The sequence below is a fragment of the Lepisosteus oculatus genome, chromosome 13, assembly GCF_040954835.1.
Source record: "Lepisosteus oculatus isolate fLepOcu1 chromosome 13, fLepOcu1.hap2, whole genome shotgun sequence".
Classification (NCBI taxonomy): Eukaryota; Metazoa; Chordata; class Actinopteri; order Semionotiformes; family Lepisosteidae; genus Lepisosteus; species Lepisosteus oculatus.
The window spans coordinates 1,701,740-1,717,823 of NC_090708.1; the positions used below are offsets into that span (position 1 = coordinate 1,701,740).

The following is a 16,084-nucleotide window of genomic DNA, read 5'->3' on the forward strand; positions in this document are numbered from 1 at the left end:
AAGGCCTTTGTCAGCTGTGGGCGTGTGAGCTCCTGAAGATGCTGCAGCCTGTAATGGAGTTCACTGCCCGTCTTTGTTCTGTACTCCTTGATCATTCCCTTTCTTTCCTTGGTGCCATTGTTGCATCACAATGGACACACTGTCATTGTCGACTTGGGAAGTGTCACCCCAGCACAGCAATAAGGCTGCGCTTGTGGTGGGGAGAGCACAGAAGAGCACGCCATTGTAACCAGACTCGCTGTGGTGCCCAGCTGCGGAGCGTGTGGTTCCTGTCCGCAACAGCACTGCCAGTAGCTGGGAGTCCGGTACTTCTGGTAAACCTCTCCAGCCACAGAGGAAGAGTATTCGCCTGGAGGACTTAGAATTGTGCCATTTCAAAAAATGTTTGTGGAGTTTCTTACAATAATGTGACATGTCTCCGAATGTGTAAATTTATGACAACAGCTCAGGAGTTTCCATTCATGCAGATCTTCATACCCGAAAAACAACAAAAAAAAAACGCATTAAAGAAATTAATTGTTCAAATTCATCTTGCATTAAATGAATACTAGAAACAGACAAGGACAAGTCCAGTCCAATACCCCAGCGAGCCAATCCAATAATCATTTCCTGATTAAGAAAAACCTCTGAGTACAGAAGTATGAACCACAGAAATCATTCTGGTTGACAAGACAGTCAGAAATATCTCATAATATATCTCATAATGATAATAAGGAATCAATCAGGAATCACACCCTGATCTCTCTCTCAAACTGATCAATCAGGAATCACACCCTGATCTCTCTCTCTCTCAAACTGATCAATCAGGAATCACTCCCTGATCTCTCTCTCTCAAACTGATCAATCAGGAATCACTCCCTGATCTCTCTCTCTCAAACTGATCAATCAGGAATCACTGCCTGATCTCTCTCTCTCAAACTGATCAATCAGGAATCACTCCCTGATCTCTCTCTCTCTCTCATACTGATCATTCAGGAATCACTCCCTGATCTCTCTCTCTCACACTGATCAATCAGGAATCACTCCCTGATCTCTCTCTCTCTCACACTGATCAATCAGGAATCACTCCCTGATCTCTCTCTCTCTCACACTGATCAATCAGGAATCACTCCCTGATCTCTCTCTCTCTCACACTGATCAATCAGGAATCACTCCCTGATCTCTCTCTCTCTCACACTGATCAATCAGGAATCACTCCCTGATCTCTCTCTCTCTCACACTGATCAATCAGGAATCACTCCCTGATCTCTCTCTCTCTCACACTGATCAATCAGGAATCACTCCCTGATCTCTCTCTCTCTCACACTGATCAATCAGGAATCACTCCCTGATCTCTCTCTCTCTCACACTGATCAATCAGGAATCACTCCCTGATCTCTCTCTCTCAAACTGATCAATCAGGAATCTCTCCCTGATCCTTCTCTCTCAAACTGATCAATCAGGAATCACTCCCTGATCTCTCTCTCTCAAACTGATCAATGAGGAATCACTCCCTGATCTCTCTCAAACTGATCAATCAGGAATCTCTCCCTGATCCTTCTCTCTCAAACTGATCAATCAGGAATCACACCCTGATCTCTCTCTCTCAAACTGATCAATGAGGAATCACTCCCTGATCTCTCTCTCTCAAATCGATCAATGAGGAATCACTCCCTGATCTCTCTCTCTCAAACCGATCAATCAGGAATCACTCCCTGATCTCTCTCTCTCTCAAACCAATCAATCAGGAATCACTCCCTGGTCTCTCTCTCATTCTGATCAACCTGGCCAGTGATGTCAACCTCCACACCTCACAAAATCACTATTGGAAGAACTGGCTGCCCCCTACAAAAAGCTCTTCATATTCATTTATAATGTATTAATACAGTAAAATAAATAAATGTGATGATAACCAACCTCTGTTGCACACTGATTGCATATCAGCTACAAGACCCTAATCCTGACCATAGCCTGAACAACACCCCAAAACACAGCTAGAAACTATTAGATATAATTGATAACATGCTAGTAGATTATTTATAGACAGTTACTATTTTAACCGTGACAATTTTAACTAAGTACGAGAATCACAAAACAGTGGATCTCATTGGCCACCATTGTTCCGAACAGCTGAGACACTAGAAATAAGATTTTGTATTCTTGTATCACGTAGGTCAGCTGAAATAACTCCTTGAGAGCTACAGTCTTCTGGCTTTCAGTCCACATGGGTTCTCTGTTTGTTAACTGGACCAATTAATTTGTTAATTGGACCAATTTAATCATCTCCCCAGATGTGATGGAAGTCAAAGATGACACCTATAATAACTGTGGGCGGACAGCCCTGGCTGACCTGCCCTGAGAAAATCGAAGCACATTGACACCCCCTGCGTCATCAGCCCTGACTACAGTTCCTGAACCGCATTTCAGGAAAGACCAAGCTAGACAACCCCCCGGGTAAGAAATTCTCAGAAAACGAACTGAGGCAACACAAATGAATATGAGACAGAAATATCGAAAGTAAATCTTTTGTAAGTTAAGTGGCATACTTGTTATTTTCATATGGTCCAAGATTAGACACTGCTACTTATTTTATTTTTCATTGCTACACTGAAAAAAGGTCATTCATGAAAATGTTGCAGCAATAGTTTGCATTACTAATGAGCCAAGTGGAGTGTCTGAGCCTAGGAACGCTATCACAGGAATGACACAGCACAGGTGGGCTCAGAATTGTCACTTTCCGTCAAGAAAGTGCTGGCCATCTGATTCTTTGGCTTTTCGGGTGTGGGGCGGCAATATCTTAATGTGGTGGAACATGTGGATCTGAGCTCGGTGGGGTTCTTCTGCAGCGCGAACCAGCACTAAGACAGACCACATTAGTGACTGTGTCCCCACCGTGCCGACAGGAAAAGACACACAACACCGCAGTGACCTGGGCGTGCATCTTTCACTCAACACGGCCACATAGAAAGAGTCTCTCCTCTCCCCTCCCTGTGCTCTGTACCAGGGCTGGGCTGTCCTGGTTCTGATGTGCCTGCAGGGTGCGCAGGTCTCTTCACAGCAGCTGGGAGAGGCTGGTAAATTGCTCCAGTTGAGCCACTGACCAGCTGATGTAGGTCAGGAGAACCTGGCTGGACTGGAAACACATCTCCTGGTTTTCACTCCAGGGGTTAAGGGCTTTGATTATTCAGCCGCCGCCTTAATTTGCGATCCAGCTGTGGCTCAACAGAACCGGGCAGTTCTCTCGCCCTCCATCGGCAGCGCCCGGGAACCGGGCTCGAACACGGCCGGAGAAACGCAGCCTGTTCGTGTGGCGAGCCGCTGCCTACAGGGCCGGGCCCGTCGTCGGGGCGTCCAGCGGCCGCGGCGATCACCATTTAGAAATGGCTGACTTTTAGCCATTTGCAGCCAGTAGTGCCAAGTCAACTAGGCGTATAATCTGCATTAGCGGGGTTTTCCCTTTTAGATAAACACGGCATTGCAAACCCCACTGAAAATGAAGCGCACGGAATCTGTTGTTACCCACAACAAATGGCGTTTGGGGGGGGGACAGTAAGAGAAAGTAATAATTATGCTGTGATGAACAGCAGCCCGTCCCTATGCCATTTTGTTGTGTGCTACACGACAGCGACAAACGAGCCAGCCTCGACATCCACGCAGCGCAGACGGAAGCCACCACCAGCAGGCTTTAGAAACCCAGGGTGTCACCAGAAACCTCACCGCGGAGCGCATCGGCGCCCGTCGCCCTCCGCGGCGAATGCGCGGCTCTGATTCCCCTTCGCCCCGTCTGGGGCGTGTGGGGCGACACGCAAGATAACGGCAGCAGCGAGGAGACACGCAGACGACCGACGGGGATGTGAAACACATCGGGACCCGAGGGGTCTACTTACATGATTCAGTGGTCTTGTATCCCGAAGCAGACAGACGCTCGCCTTTTCTTCCTGTTACTCCCAGTAAGCGCCTTTGTGCAGAGCCGTGCGCGCAGTTTCGGTTCTGTGTCCGTGCCGAGTGTGGGTGGGTGTGGAGCAGATCCACAGCAAGGCGGAGGTGAGGGGCCGGGCGGGGGGGGAGGAAGAGGAGGAGGAGGAGGGGGGGGGCACAGTTCTTTAAAGGGGCAGTCCTCTCTTTTCTGCAACATGTATCACTGCCCGCTAAACGGCGGCAGTGGCAGCAGTGTCGCGGGTCTGTAAACGCGCTGAAGTCCGGGTCTGGAGACCATACGACGCGCCCCGCCAACCGGACCCCCAGGAAAAGCAACAGCCCTCTTCCTCTCGTATCCCAGTGACGTTTCAGGCTCAGCTGCTCCGAGTCGTCCCCACTCCTGATCAGACTGTAGCAGACTCAGTTCACGTCAACAACTTGATCGGCGTGACCAATGGAGAACTCGGTGTTGCCAAATCATATACAATTAACATAAAATATACAGACATTTACATACCTTTACAATATATACACATCATGGGACATTTACATACAAACACACGGAGCATCATTGGGAGACTGGCTCGCTGTTCCTCAGGCTGGGACAAGAGATCACATACTGGGCTGCCAGTTCAACTGAGTTCCCTCCTCAATCTCCCAGTAGGACTGGGACCTGTTCTGATTCTGGCAGGTGTGGGAACTCTGGGATTAGATTTCTGAATTTAGAGAAGAATGTTTCTCTAATCCCAGAGTATCTGTCACAGTGCAGTAGGAAGTGCACCTCTGTCTCTATTTCTCCCCGCTGGCAGTGGGAGCACAGCCTGTCCTCTCTGGACAGCCAGATCTGCCTGTGTCGCCCAGTTTCTATGGCCAGGCTGTGGTCACTGAGGCTGTCCTCTCTGGGCATCCAGGTCTGGCTGTGTCCAGTTTCTATGGCCAGGCTGTGGTCACTGAGCCTGTCCTCTCTGGACAGCCAGGTCTGCCTGTGTCCAGTTTCTATGGCCAGGCTGTGGTCACTGAGTCTGTCCTCTCTGGACAGCCAGGTCTGCCTGTGTCCAGTTTCTATGGCCAGGCTGTGGTCACTGAGCCTGTCCTCTCTGGACAGCCAGGTCTGCCTGTGTCGCCCAGTTTCTATGGCCAGACTGTGGTCACTGAGCCTGTCCTCTCTGGGCAGCCAGGTCTGCCTATGTCCAGTTTCTATGGCCAGGCTGTGGTCACTGAGCCGGTACTTCGTCTGTACTTGCTGTTTAGAGTCGTTCATTTCTAAGCTACTTGTACTGCCAACGTTTAGCCTATCTTTCTCCGGCAGGGACTTGACCTTCAGTTTACAGAGTTGTTTGCACCCAGAAAACATACGTTGTTAGCATAAAATAAGAAAGTCATTTTTGCTTGAGCATTTTGCTTGGCCTAGCACGGCAACGATTCAGGAAAAAGGCCAGGCAGTGCCCTCGTAAAACGACATGATTTAAGAATCCCCGCAGCCGCACTTAAGTCGATTACATGTATCTGTAAATGGCCTCATATCATGGCCAAAGGACTCTTCTGAAAAATCGCAAAGCCCAAAGTACATTATTCTAAGCTTTCACTTTGTCGTTGTCAGCCAAAACCCCAAAACAAAACACACTTCCTTCACAACAAGCGGTGGGTGAAATTCCGATACCCGCCCACAGAGCGACGGCACTGTGCGTGTGTGTGTCACACCGTGTCCCGTCCGACAGCCCGGAGCTCCCCGGCGCCCCCGCAAGGTGGCGCTCTAGCGGCGCCCTGTTCCCGCTGGAGGAGCTCACGCCCCCGCCGGGGTTAGCGTGCCACAGCCGCATTCAGCAGGCCCGGAGTGTAATTAAAGTGACAACCAGCAGAGGCGGCGGCAGCGTCACCGTCTTGTGCAGGGTGTTAAGATCAGATCAGATCACTTTATTGGCCATATACAATTTCTTGCATTAGGAACCCCAACCTGCTCTCCACGAGACACACAGACAGGGAGAGAAGCTGGGGGTCAGAGTGCAGGGTCGGTCATTTATTCAGCACCCCTGGAGCAGCTGGGGTGAAGGGCTTTGCTCAGGGGCCCAACGGAGTAGGATTCCTCTGCTGGCCACGGGATACGAACCGGCAACCTTCCAGCTACAGGTGCAGATCCTGAGCCACAGTACCACCGTTTTTACGATCTTCCTTGGCAATGTGCTGCTGACAGGATGCGCTTTAATTTCTCTGTTTTCCATGCATCCCGTCCCCATGCAGAGAATAAGCATCCAAGCAAACCCATTCCACCCCGAAAAAGAAAATCTGTTTACTATTTTTTAACGTGGATTAAAACCTTTCATGGCAGCGATATACTGGGACAAACGTCTCTGATGTTCTTGCAGTCTGTCTCTGGGGCAGTTGAGAAAAGCACGCCGGACCCGACGAGCGCCTTTCGGCCAACGGTATGACAACGACGCCTTGCACACGGCGAGTAATAGGTACAAGTAATAGGTTTATTCCCTGCTGAAAAAAGGGAGAAAGAAAACACAACGTTTCGGCCGTGGAGCCTTCTTCAGGTGTGAGAGAGACAGGGCAGTAGGCAAAGGTAAAGTAGCGGGAGAAGAAAGGCTTGGAGAGAGGAGGAGTGAGAGGCGGGAGCAGGGGCCAATCAAGAGGTGTGAAGTCAGAATGGGTGCAGAGAGGTGTGAAATGAAACTTCCAATGAATGGAGAAATTTTAAAAGAAGAATAGTCTGTCGTTAAGAGAATGGAGAATGTGTGAACTTAGCTGCAGAATAATTTTGGTTTCTCTAGTCTTTCCGATGTATGAGTTCGGAAAACCGTCTTGGAGAACACTGACGGAGAGATTAGAGTGGTCGTGGCCGTCAGAGGTGAAATGAGAAACAATGGGCTTGGAGAGATCTTTAATCTTCACAGCCCTGACGTGTTCCCTGAAGCGGTCTCCGAGGCTCCTTCCTGTTTCTCCAATGTAGATGGCTGGGCATTTACTGCAAGAGATACAGTAAATAACGTTGCTGGAGGTACAAGATGCCCTCTGGGTGATGCGGAATTGTCCTGAGGGGCCTTGAATGAGTGTGGTGTTGGATGTATATTTGCAGGTGATACAGCGGGCTCTGTTGCAAGGGTAATAGATATCCCTATAGCCTGCCGGCGCCCTGCAGGCGAACCGTGCCGGAAATAGTCGAAACATTCCGAAAACTGCCGAAGCTAGGGACGCCATGTTGTGTGTGGGGGGCGCGTATGTGGTTGTGTCGTATAAGCCAGGGCGGTGTAGTACCTAATTTCTTTTGTTGGGTTAAAAAGGCTGGGGGAGCAGAGTTTCGAGCAGTACTAGTTTTCAGTCGTAATACAGCGGGGCCGTGCGTTTTGATTTTTTGTGCGGACCAGCAGCGGGAAAGGATGAGCGGCGGCGTGTACGGGGGAGGTGAGTCCAGACGGGAGGGAACCGCCACGTTTCCTGCGAGCGCTTTGTGCGAGCAGCAGGACAGAGGGGGCCTGTCGGGAAGGGGACACGGGCCCCCACCCGGGGAAGGGCACCCCAAAACCCGGAGCGCCGGGCACCCACCCGGAATGGGGGAGCGCTTTACTCTAAGCAAGATTAGAATCGCAGCGGTTTGCGAGATCGTGCCCTCTTCTAAAACTTTTCCCTTCAAAGGAAGCCTTCTTGCACCGGGAGGGCTGGCAGTGACTGTAGAAGTTGCTCGTTTATTTTATTTTTAAATTTACAAAGGAAGGGTTAGTGAGCTCAGTGCACAAGCCGCCTCTTTGCAGAAGCTCTTTCGCGGCCGGTCCTGCAGCTGCGGCCGGGACGTGTTTGTGCACCTCGGCACCGGGATGGGAGCTTCGCTCTCTGTAGCTCCCGGGCGGACGCGGGGTGCAGGACCCTGCTCACGTCTCATGAACTGCCCCCCAGGGCCCACCTGCACAGCGCCCACTGCTCCTAGCTCTCCCCTCTTGTGCGCGATGCGAGGAAAGCAGGACGTCCGCTTTGATGAAGTTCGTTTACCTCTTCATCCAGGGCAGGCGACGGTACCACCGTCCTGACGTCAGTGAGGCTGGGCTTACACAGGATGGGTTCCCGCACGTTTTAATGCTCAACAGGTGTGAGCCTGGCCAGCACCTGGATGGGAGACCTCCTGGGAAAGCTAAGGCTACTGCTGGAAGAGGTGTTAGTGGGACCAGTAGGAGGCGCTCTGTGTGGGTCCTAATGCACCAGTATAGTGACGGGGACACTTGTACTGTGAAAAGGCGCCGTCCTTCCGATGAGATGTAAAACCGAGGTCCTGACTCTCTGTGGTCATTAAAAATCCCTGGGCGTTTCTCGAAAAGAGTAGGAGTGTAACCCTACTGACCTGTCCTGGGCAAATTTCCCCCTGGCCTTTACCAGTCATGGCCTCCTAATGATCCCCCTCTCTGAACTGGCTTCACCACTCTGCTCTCCTCCCCACTGAGAGCTGGTGGGGGTGGAGGGGATTCCCTATTGCCCGTGAAGCTGTACTTTGTGTGGAGAGTCCAGGAAAGCGCTATAGAAGTTTGAGGAATGTTATTGGGTGACCATTAATCCGAGTTTGTCCGTTGCAGATGAGGTTGGTGCCCTGGTCTTTGATATCGGCTCTTACACGGTGAGAGCAGGGTACGCAGGAGAGGACTGTCCCAAGGTAGGACGCCCTGTCCGCAGATCAATGAAGTTGCCTGATTTAAGGGGTGAATCGAGGGGCCCCCCCGGAGGAGCGCCCCTGACGGCCGCGCCTGTCCTCTGCTTGTGCGCCCGCAGGCGGACTTCCCCACGGTCATCGGGGTGTCGCTGGACCGGGAGGACGGCACGGCGCCCATGGAGACAGAGGGGGACAAGGGCAAGCAGGGCACCACCTACTACATCGACACCAACCAGCTGCGCGTGCCCCGCGAGGGCATGGAGGTCATGTCCCCGCTGAAGAACGGCATGAGTACGCCCTGCTCGGGGGTGGGGGGCGGTACTGAGCCATCAAGGCCCTGCTCGGGGGTGGGGGGCGGTACCGAGGCATCAGGGCCCTGCTCGGGGGTGGGGGGCGGTACCGAGCCATCGGGGCCCTGCTCGGCCTGGTGGGGGGAGGTGCCGGGTTTGAGCGGTACTGAGCTATCAGGGCTCTGGCTCGGCTCGGCCCGGCTGGGGGAAGGGGGGGATTTGGTACCGAGCCGTCGGAGGCCCCGCTTGGCCCGACTGGTGTGGGGTGTGGGGGTACCGGGCCATCAGGGTGGCCAGAAGCAGCGAGGCCTCGTGAGCACGCAATTGAGCACCGAACGGGCGCTGCAGAAGCAGGAACAGAGCGGACACGGAGCCAGGCTAGAGCTTGGGGCCAGGCCGGGCCGGGCCGGGGTGGGTGTGAGGTGGTCCAGCTGGGAAGAGCTTCCTCTGGGGTCAGTGAAGGGAAGCGGCGGCTGGCTGGGCGCTCAGCAGCGACGTGCGTGTTGGGTGGACACAGTCCAGGGTGACTTCAGCTGGAATAAGGAGCTCAGTGCAATAAGGCGAATAGCAGGGTCATCCTTAGCCCTCCGTGTTCGTCGCTGATGGCGTAGGGTTAATTGTCCAGGCACCAGGATACCCTGGTTTTGCTGCTCTCTCTCTGCTGGCTAGGCCTGCCCCTCAGTTGATGTGGAAGGAGAGAGAGCACTTGTCTTCGTATTTCATTATCTGTGCGCTTGGAGAGGTAGTCCTTTCTTGCTTTGAAAAGATCAGTTTGGACTACAAAGATCTTCTGTATAGGAGGATGGTGACGATGCTATTTGAACACAGTGCCGTGGTCTCCTGGAGTTCATTTCACCCGCAGGACAGCCGCCAGTCCTGTGCTGAGCCGAGTGAACGGGTGAACTTGGTTTTTGAGTACTGGTTCCATTTCAAGTCTCGGGCCTACGAAACGTGCTGGCTTGTGTCTTGTAAGGGTATGATGGTTCACCCACCTGGTGTCCTCTGGGGTGGTCCGAGCTGTTCGTTTGAGGCGGAGTGTGATTGTACTGGGTCTGCTGCCTCTTCAGGTTGAAAGCTGAGCTTCGGACGGTGGCTCTCGCTCTGAAGCCAGCGGGGGGCCGGTAGGTAACTGGGTGTTTCTGGTCTCCCTCTAGTTGAAGACTGGGACAGTTTCCAGGCCATTTTGGATCACACCTACAAGATGCACGTCAAGTCGGAGGCGAGCCTCCACCCCGTGCTGATGTCCGAAGCCCCGGTGAGTCAGTCCGCCAGCACGAGCACGGGTCCGAGCCCGGGTTTGAGCTTCCTGCGGGGCCGGGCGGGGCAGAGCAGCGCTGCTCTGTGACTCGGTGTGGCTCCGTGGCTCCGTGCCGTGAGATACGATTGTAAGGGGCACGAACGAGAGGGGACGGTGCGGTCCATCTGGTCCATTACGTAGTTTTTGGTTAACGGAATCTCATGCAGCTGTGTCCTGAAATGAACCAGAGTATCCGCAGTATAGCAGGGCAGCTTGTTGCAGACTCCCGCAACCCTCTGTGTAAAGAAGCCTCCTGACTCTGGTTATAAATGCTCTTCCCCGCGGTTTTGACTTCTGTCCTCCAGTTCATGATTCACTGTTGGTTTTGCAGAAGCCTGTTTGGTTGGCTGCCTCCCCTTGTTATGTTCTCTGCTCAGGTCTAAAACGGACATCGTCGTGCCTTGGGAACAATGCACCATGTGTTATTAAACTGTACGTAAAGGTTAATATTAGGCGACTTGGTCTAAAAACATCTTAAAATTTTCAAGATATGTTACCGACAATGCGTGGCATCTGTTTCTCCTACATCTCGTGTAAAACCAGATTGCACTCTTATCGTATGGTATTGCTTTGTACTACGTTTTTTTTTATTTTTCTTTTTTAAATACAACAGTGGAATACAAGAGCAAAGAGAGAGAAGCTGACGGAGCTGATGTTCGAACATTACAACATCCCTGCGTTCTTCCTGTGCAAAACGGCCGTGCTGTCGTCGTATCCTTTCTGTGATGCTCCCCGTCTCAGGGGACGAGCTGCTGCAGCCCTGGGGGGCTCGGGGTCGGCTCTGCGCCGGGCTCCCTACGGGCTAGGAATTAAAGAGTGCCTGGACCAGTGTACAAACACACATGCTGCTTTATGCTTTCCACGAGAATATTTAACTTTTTTTTTTTGGCAGAAATGCCTGTTTTTGCTTTCTCGTGGGGATTTTGAATAGATTGTAACATTCAGAGCGCAAGGCCTCAAACTCTTTCCTTAGGGTTCCTCCCAGGCTGTTTTACTGGGTGGACTCACTGTGGGGTTTGTTTAAATGAGCAACGTCGCACGTTGAAAACCTTGCAGCACATCGCATATCTCGCTCGTACCCAGTATCGCATCTTTTTTCCCCTCCTGTGACGTGTTTTTGAAGAGGTGCGACCTGACCCTTAACCCCCCGTCCAGGTTTGCAAACGGGCGCTCGACCGGTCTGGTGCTGGACAGCGGTGCCACGCACACAACGGCCATTCCAGTGCACGACGGCTACGTGCTCCAGCAGGGTAAGGCGGCCGCCGCGGTCTGCGGGCCTGCCCTCCGGGCGGTGCTCTGTCCATCCCGGGAGTCGCTGGGCTCAGGCCTGGAGAGAGCTCGACGCCCGCGCAGCGAGACAGAGCCTGCAGGTGCAGTACGCAGGGTCGAGCTTGCTCTGGGATTGCTCTGAGCCCTGACTGGTTTGTAACGATCATTCCAGACACGTTGAAATTGGAATCTGCCTCTCAAACGGTTAGATTGCAGCAAGAAGCTGACGGCTTTGATTTAGAACTGCTGTGAAATTTAAAAAAGTACAGGAATATTATTTACAAAGAAGACGAGAAGGCTCATTGAGGGGGGAGGCATTTTCTGTGGGGGTACGCTGAGAATCTCCTCTTCTTTCAGGTATCGTGAAGTCGCCTCTGGCGGGGGACTTCATGAGCATGCAATGCCGGGAGCTCTTTCAAGAAATAGGTGTTGAAATAGTTCCTCCTTATATGATTGCTTCAAAGGTGAGACCTGATAAAGTAAGTCTAATCCATTCCTACGCTTCATTTTTGGGTGTTTTTGTTTTTTGCAAACATCATGGTGGAGGGTTTTGTAAGTATTTTGTGACCAGTCCACGGTGCGTGTGTCTCTGTGTGTGTGCAGCTTTGGGAAAACTTGTCGTGTCTCCCCCCACGGACTGAGTTAGTTCAACCACAAGCGTCAAGGAGTGGCAATTAGGTCCTAAAGTTGTGGTTAATTCTTGGTCCACAAAGGGTATCGGGCATACTTTCTAACCAAGGACTGCCCTAGCTTCATGTGGCTTTCACCTCAGGAGAATAGTTCTCCTAAACAGGATGAAGGTGTTCTTACCTTGTTTCAAGAGCAGTATCAGATGGACAGCTGTTTTGAGCTGCTCTTTTGGAGCTAGAGGTTTGCTTCGGCGCCTGGAGTGTCGTTCACGACACACTGGTGACTCCCACTTCAGCTGGAGGATCATCGCTGCACTGAGATTCACATGTCTGACTGTCTGTGAGGGTGATGTAACAACTCTGCCTGTACATCAGTATTACATGCTACACATGCACAGGTACAGTATTTCACCTGTATAAATGAGTACAGGCTACAAACGCACATACTTAATGTAATTTCCATCTTAACGTTTTTCATTTCATATAGGTCGAGTCTCCTGGTATCTGCTGATTCTTTGCTCTTCAGATTGCCATTTTCCGTGTGAAGTAAGGTGTACATTAGGAGTGGCTTCTGAAAACGTATTCGTGCTGCGACACTGCAGGGCTTTATTCTGCTTGAACTCTGTCTCCTCCCTGTCAGTCAGCTGTGAGCCGTGTTTTCTCCAGCCGCATGGTGTGGAATACTTCATCAAAAAGATGAGTTCATCTGATAAAGGATGTGGAGTAAATGAATTTGAACAGCTGTTCCGAGTTGTTAGATTTTTTTTGTGTTGATTATACTTCAGCTGCTCCTGTTTGTCTCGCATGAAATCTGTCAATTTGAGTTATAAAACATGCACATTATATTGTTGCCACATGCTGACTTGTCTTAAAAAAAAAAAACATTAAATTCCCCCAAGTCTCAAGACTTTTTTTGTGGGTGTAATGTGCACGCATCGGTCTCGGCTCGTACAGACTGACAGCAAGGCCTTCCTCTGCAGGAACCCGTGCGGGAAGGAGCTTCTGCCAACTGGAAGAAGAAGGAAAAACTACCTCAGGTCACCCGTTCGTGGCACAACTACATGTGCAACGTAAGCGCCCGGCTCTGCAGCGCCCTGTGGGCCCTGGCCTGTGACCAGCTCCGCTGCGTCCTGCGGTGCCCGTTTGTCCTGCTCGCGGCAGGAGGCGCCGGCGGAGTCCAAGTGCACAGTGCAGGAAGGTCCTATAGGTCTTTCAGGTCCTTCTCTGTGGGTTTGGCGCGTCTAGTTTTAGTTCCAGGCCTTTTTCCGTCTCTGCCCTGCATGCAAAGATCTCTGATACACGCACTGCATCCTTTCCGTATCTGATGAGCGGCTCTCTTCAGGGTTCGAAGGGCTCATCAGTTAGTCATTTGGTTTAGTCATTGGGCTCGTAAACGGATACTAAAACTGGCCTGGAATAATCACTTTAGAGCCGTGCGTGTCACTGTGTGAGCGGCGCAAGCAGTATCTGTTGCGCCGCTTACAGATGACTGATCGCTGTGTTTTCCCTTCAGACTGTGATCCAGGATTTTCAAGCCTCAGTGCTGCAGGTGTCCGATTCTCCATACGATGAACAGTAAGTCCGGGCATTCGTACTTTTAAAGTCCTGCTGGAGCTCGGGTTGCCAAGGATGGGCCGTTGGCTGCTGGCTTTGAGAATGAGAGTCGCAGCGACTGGGCTCTGTTGTAACCGCGGAGCACCGTGTACGGGTCTGTGCCTGCTGTCGTCCTGATTCCCCCTCGAGTCGAGCTGCAGATTTCACGTCCTCTCTGCAGGGTTGCAGCTCAGATGCCCACGGTGCACTACGAGCTGCCCAACGGGTACAACTGCGACTTCGGCGCCGAGCGGCTGAAGATCCCGGAGGGCTTGTTCGACCCCTCGAACGCCAAGGTGAGCCCCCTGCCGCGTTTCGAGGTGAGCGCCTGGCCGCGCCCGCGTCACGCCCTCATCCTCGCTGCCGCCTCGTTCCAGGGCCTGTCCGGGAACACCATGCTGGGCGTGGGGCACGTGGTCACCACCAGCGTGGGGATGTGCGACATCGACATCCGGCCGGTGAGTGGCGCCGCCGAGAGCGGAGTGCAGAATCTACTGGAGCTTGGGTTCGCTGGGGAGGGGGGAGTGACGATGAGCAAGGGGAAAGTGCGAGGGGGGAGTTCCGATAAGGCTGCATGTCCGTGTGTTGACGGTTATTCTGCTAGATCTCCCAGGAACTGGCTGGCTGAGCTAGCTGCAGGAAGCAGAGCGAGCGAGATGGTTCTTCTGTTCTGAAGGGGGTAGATTCTTTTAAAGACTTGAACCTCTCTGGGGGAAGCGTTCCCCGTAATCTGGGCGCGCAGGCGGTGACGGCTCCGTGTCTGCTTGCTCCTGTGGCAGGGCCTGTACGGCAGCGTGATCGTTACCGGAGGAAACACTCTCATCCAGGGCTTCACGGACCGCCTGAACCGCGAGCTCTCCCAGAAGACCCCTCCCGTGAGTGCAGAGCGCGACTTTAGTGAACACGCTGATTGGACTTCGTAAATCCCTGCCATTGAGTGGGTCTGCCCGAGACAGCCCTGTACCCCGGTGAAGAGGGTTCCCCTTTTTTTTTCCCCCTCAGAGCATGCGCCTGAAGTTGATAGCCAACAACACGACGGTGGAGCGCAGGTTCAGCTCCTGGATCGGAGGCTCCATCCTGGCATCGCTGGTGAGTGGAGCTGCTGTTGCCCTGGGGTTCGGGCTCCTGGGTGGCTCACTGGCGTTGGGCCCCGTGGCCCAGGTGCGGTCAGTTGGGTCTAAGTGACGGTTGTTCGAGTGGCGCCATGCAGTTGGCACTGTGTGCCTGGGGCAGGGTGGCATTAATCAGTTTTTTCCGGTCGGGCGCAACGTAGCTGCCAGCGTGTCGCCCGACGAGCGTGTCAGTTCCAGTTCTCCCTCAGCGGTGCAGGACTGTAGCAGCAATGCCAGGTGTCAGTAACCCGTTAACCCACCCTGGGTTTGAATAACACAAGGGCAATTCTAAACTTGGTAAGAGCGTGGTAAAAGCACCACTGTTTTGTTGCTCTCTGGAGATGAGATGGTAGAGCAGAGAAATATTTCTTTCAGTTGAGTGCAGGCGAGCAGAGAAATATTTCTTTCAGTTGAGTGCAGGCAGGCACGTTTGTAGTGGGAAGTGGAGGGACTTTGAACCCGATTAGAACGTGCACTGTTTTTCGTGGAATAATTTTCAACTGCGCAGTGTCTTCTCATAGAAGTTGAGGAAGCAGGGTTTTTACACGTGGGGACCCCCCTAAGAGAATCCCTTTGGCGTGGGCCTGTGCAATGGGGGAGAAAGCAACCTCCAGTCCTCTGCAGGACCCCTCCTGTGTGGAACAGAGGGCTGCAGAAGCTCGTTCATCTTCGGTTACTTCTTTCTGCAGGGGACTTTCCAGCAGATGTGGATATCGAAGCAGGAGTATGAGGAAGGAGGAAAGCAGTGTGTTGACCGAAAATGCCCCTAATGCCACTTCTACCACCCCTCTACCTTAACAGACAAAACGCCACCTCCGAGCTTAGTCCAGCCCTTCCCACAGTACTCAGGAACACCAAGGACACTTGCAATTTTGTAGTTTTTTTTCCCCTTATTTTATACATATGTAATTAAAATGGCTTTCTTTGTATTTTTATGTAGAAAACATTTGTGGCGCACATATTGTACAATCACTGTACAAATAGGTTTTTGCTATTTTCTTACGTTGAAGACAAACTACTGTTAAAAAACATAGTTCTATCGAATCTTCCATTTTTATTTTAAAAAAAGGCTTTTTCTAAGCCTCTTTTGATACCAAACAGTTTGTGATGACAGAACTAAAGTACATACAAGCAGTTTGGAAATAAACTTTTTTTTTAAAGAGATTGATTTTCTTCATGTAGTATATTCACCACAGTTTAATATTGTGTTCCAGATTACAACACTCCCCTGTTCCAACAGTTTTGCAAAGTTGGGACTGAACAATTAAATGAATTGAACATATGTGAAGATAGTGCAAAAAATACCAATTTTGAGTTAGGCACTATACACCATATGTCTAATTTATAGTGTACTGTTAGTG

The 16,084-nt window shown here is 51.7% G+C and overlaps 2 protein-coding genes across 4 annotated transcripts in view; one reads left to right on the forward strand and one right to left on the reverse strand.

The window, feature by feature from the left end:
- The window catches only part of LOC102696470 (guanine nucleotide-binding protein subunit beta-4), a 37,620-nt gene extending 33,595 nt beyond the window's left edge, over positions 1-4,025 (reverse strand). For both annotated transcript variants that reach the window (XM_069197550.1, XM_069197551.1), the window contains exon 1: positions 3,867-4,025. The gene's annotated coding sequence lies outside the window, so the exon portion shown is untranslated. The remainder of the gene's footprint in view (positions 1-3,866) is intronic.
- A 3,082-nt stretch (positions 4,026-7,107) lies between these two features.
- actl6a (actin-like 6A) lies at positions 7,108-15,887 on the forward strand. 2 transcript variants are annotated; one of them, XM_069197483.1, is made up of 14 exons: positions 7,108-7,302; positions 8,460-8,536; positions 8,653-8,824; positions 9,978-10,078; positions 10,734-10,831; positions 11,276-11,370; positions 11,747-11,868; positions 12,999-13,088; positions 13,532-13,593; positions 13,793-13,907; positions 13,989-14,069; positions 14,391-14,486; positions 14,614-14,700; positions 15,413-15,887. In XM_069197483.1, exons 1-14 carry the CDS (start codon positions 7,119-7,121, stop codon positions 15,491-15,493), a joined length of 1,461 nt encoding a protein of 486 aa, XP_069053584.1. In that variant the 5' UTR covers positions 7,108-7,118; the 3' UTR covers positions 15,494-15,887. The 2 variants fall into 2 exon arrangements, with proteins under 2 accessions (XP_069053584.1, XP_069053585.1); XM_069197484.1 differs by having other exon boundaries at positions 11,747-11,853.
- The last annotated feature ends 197 nt before the right edge of the window (positions 15,888-16,084 follow it).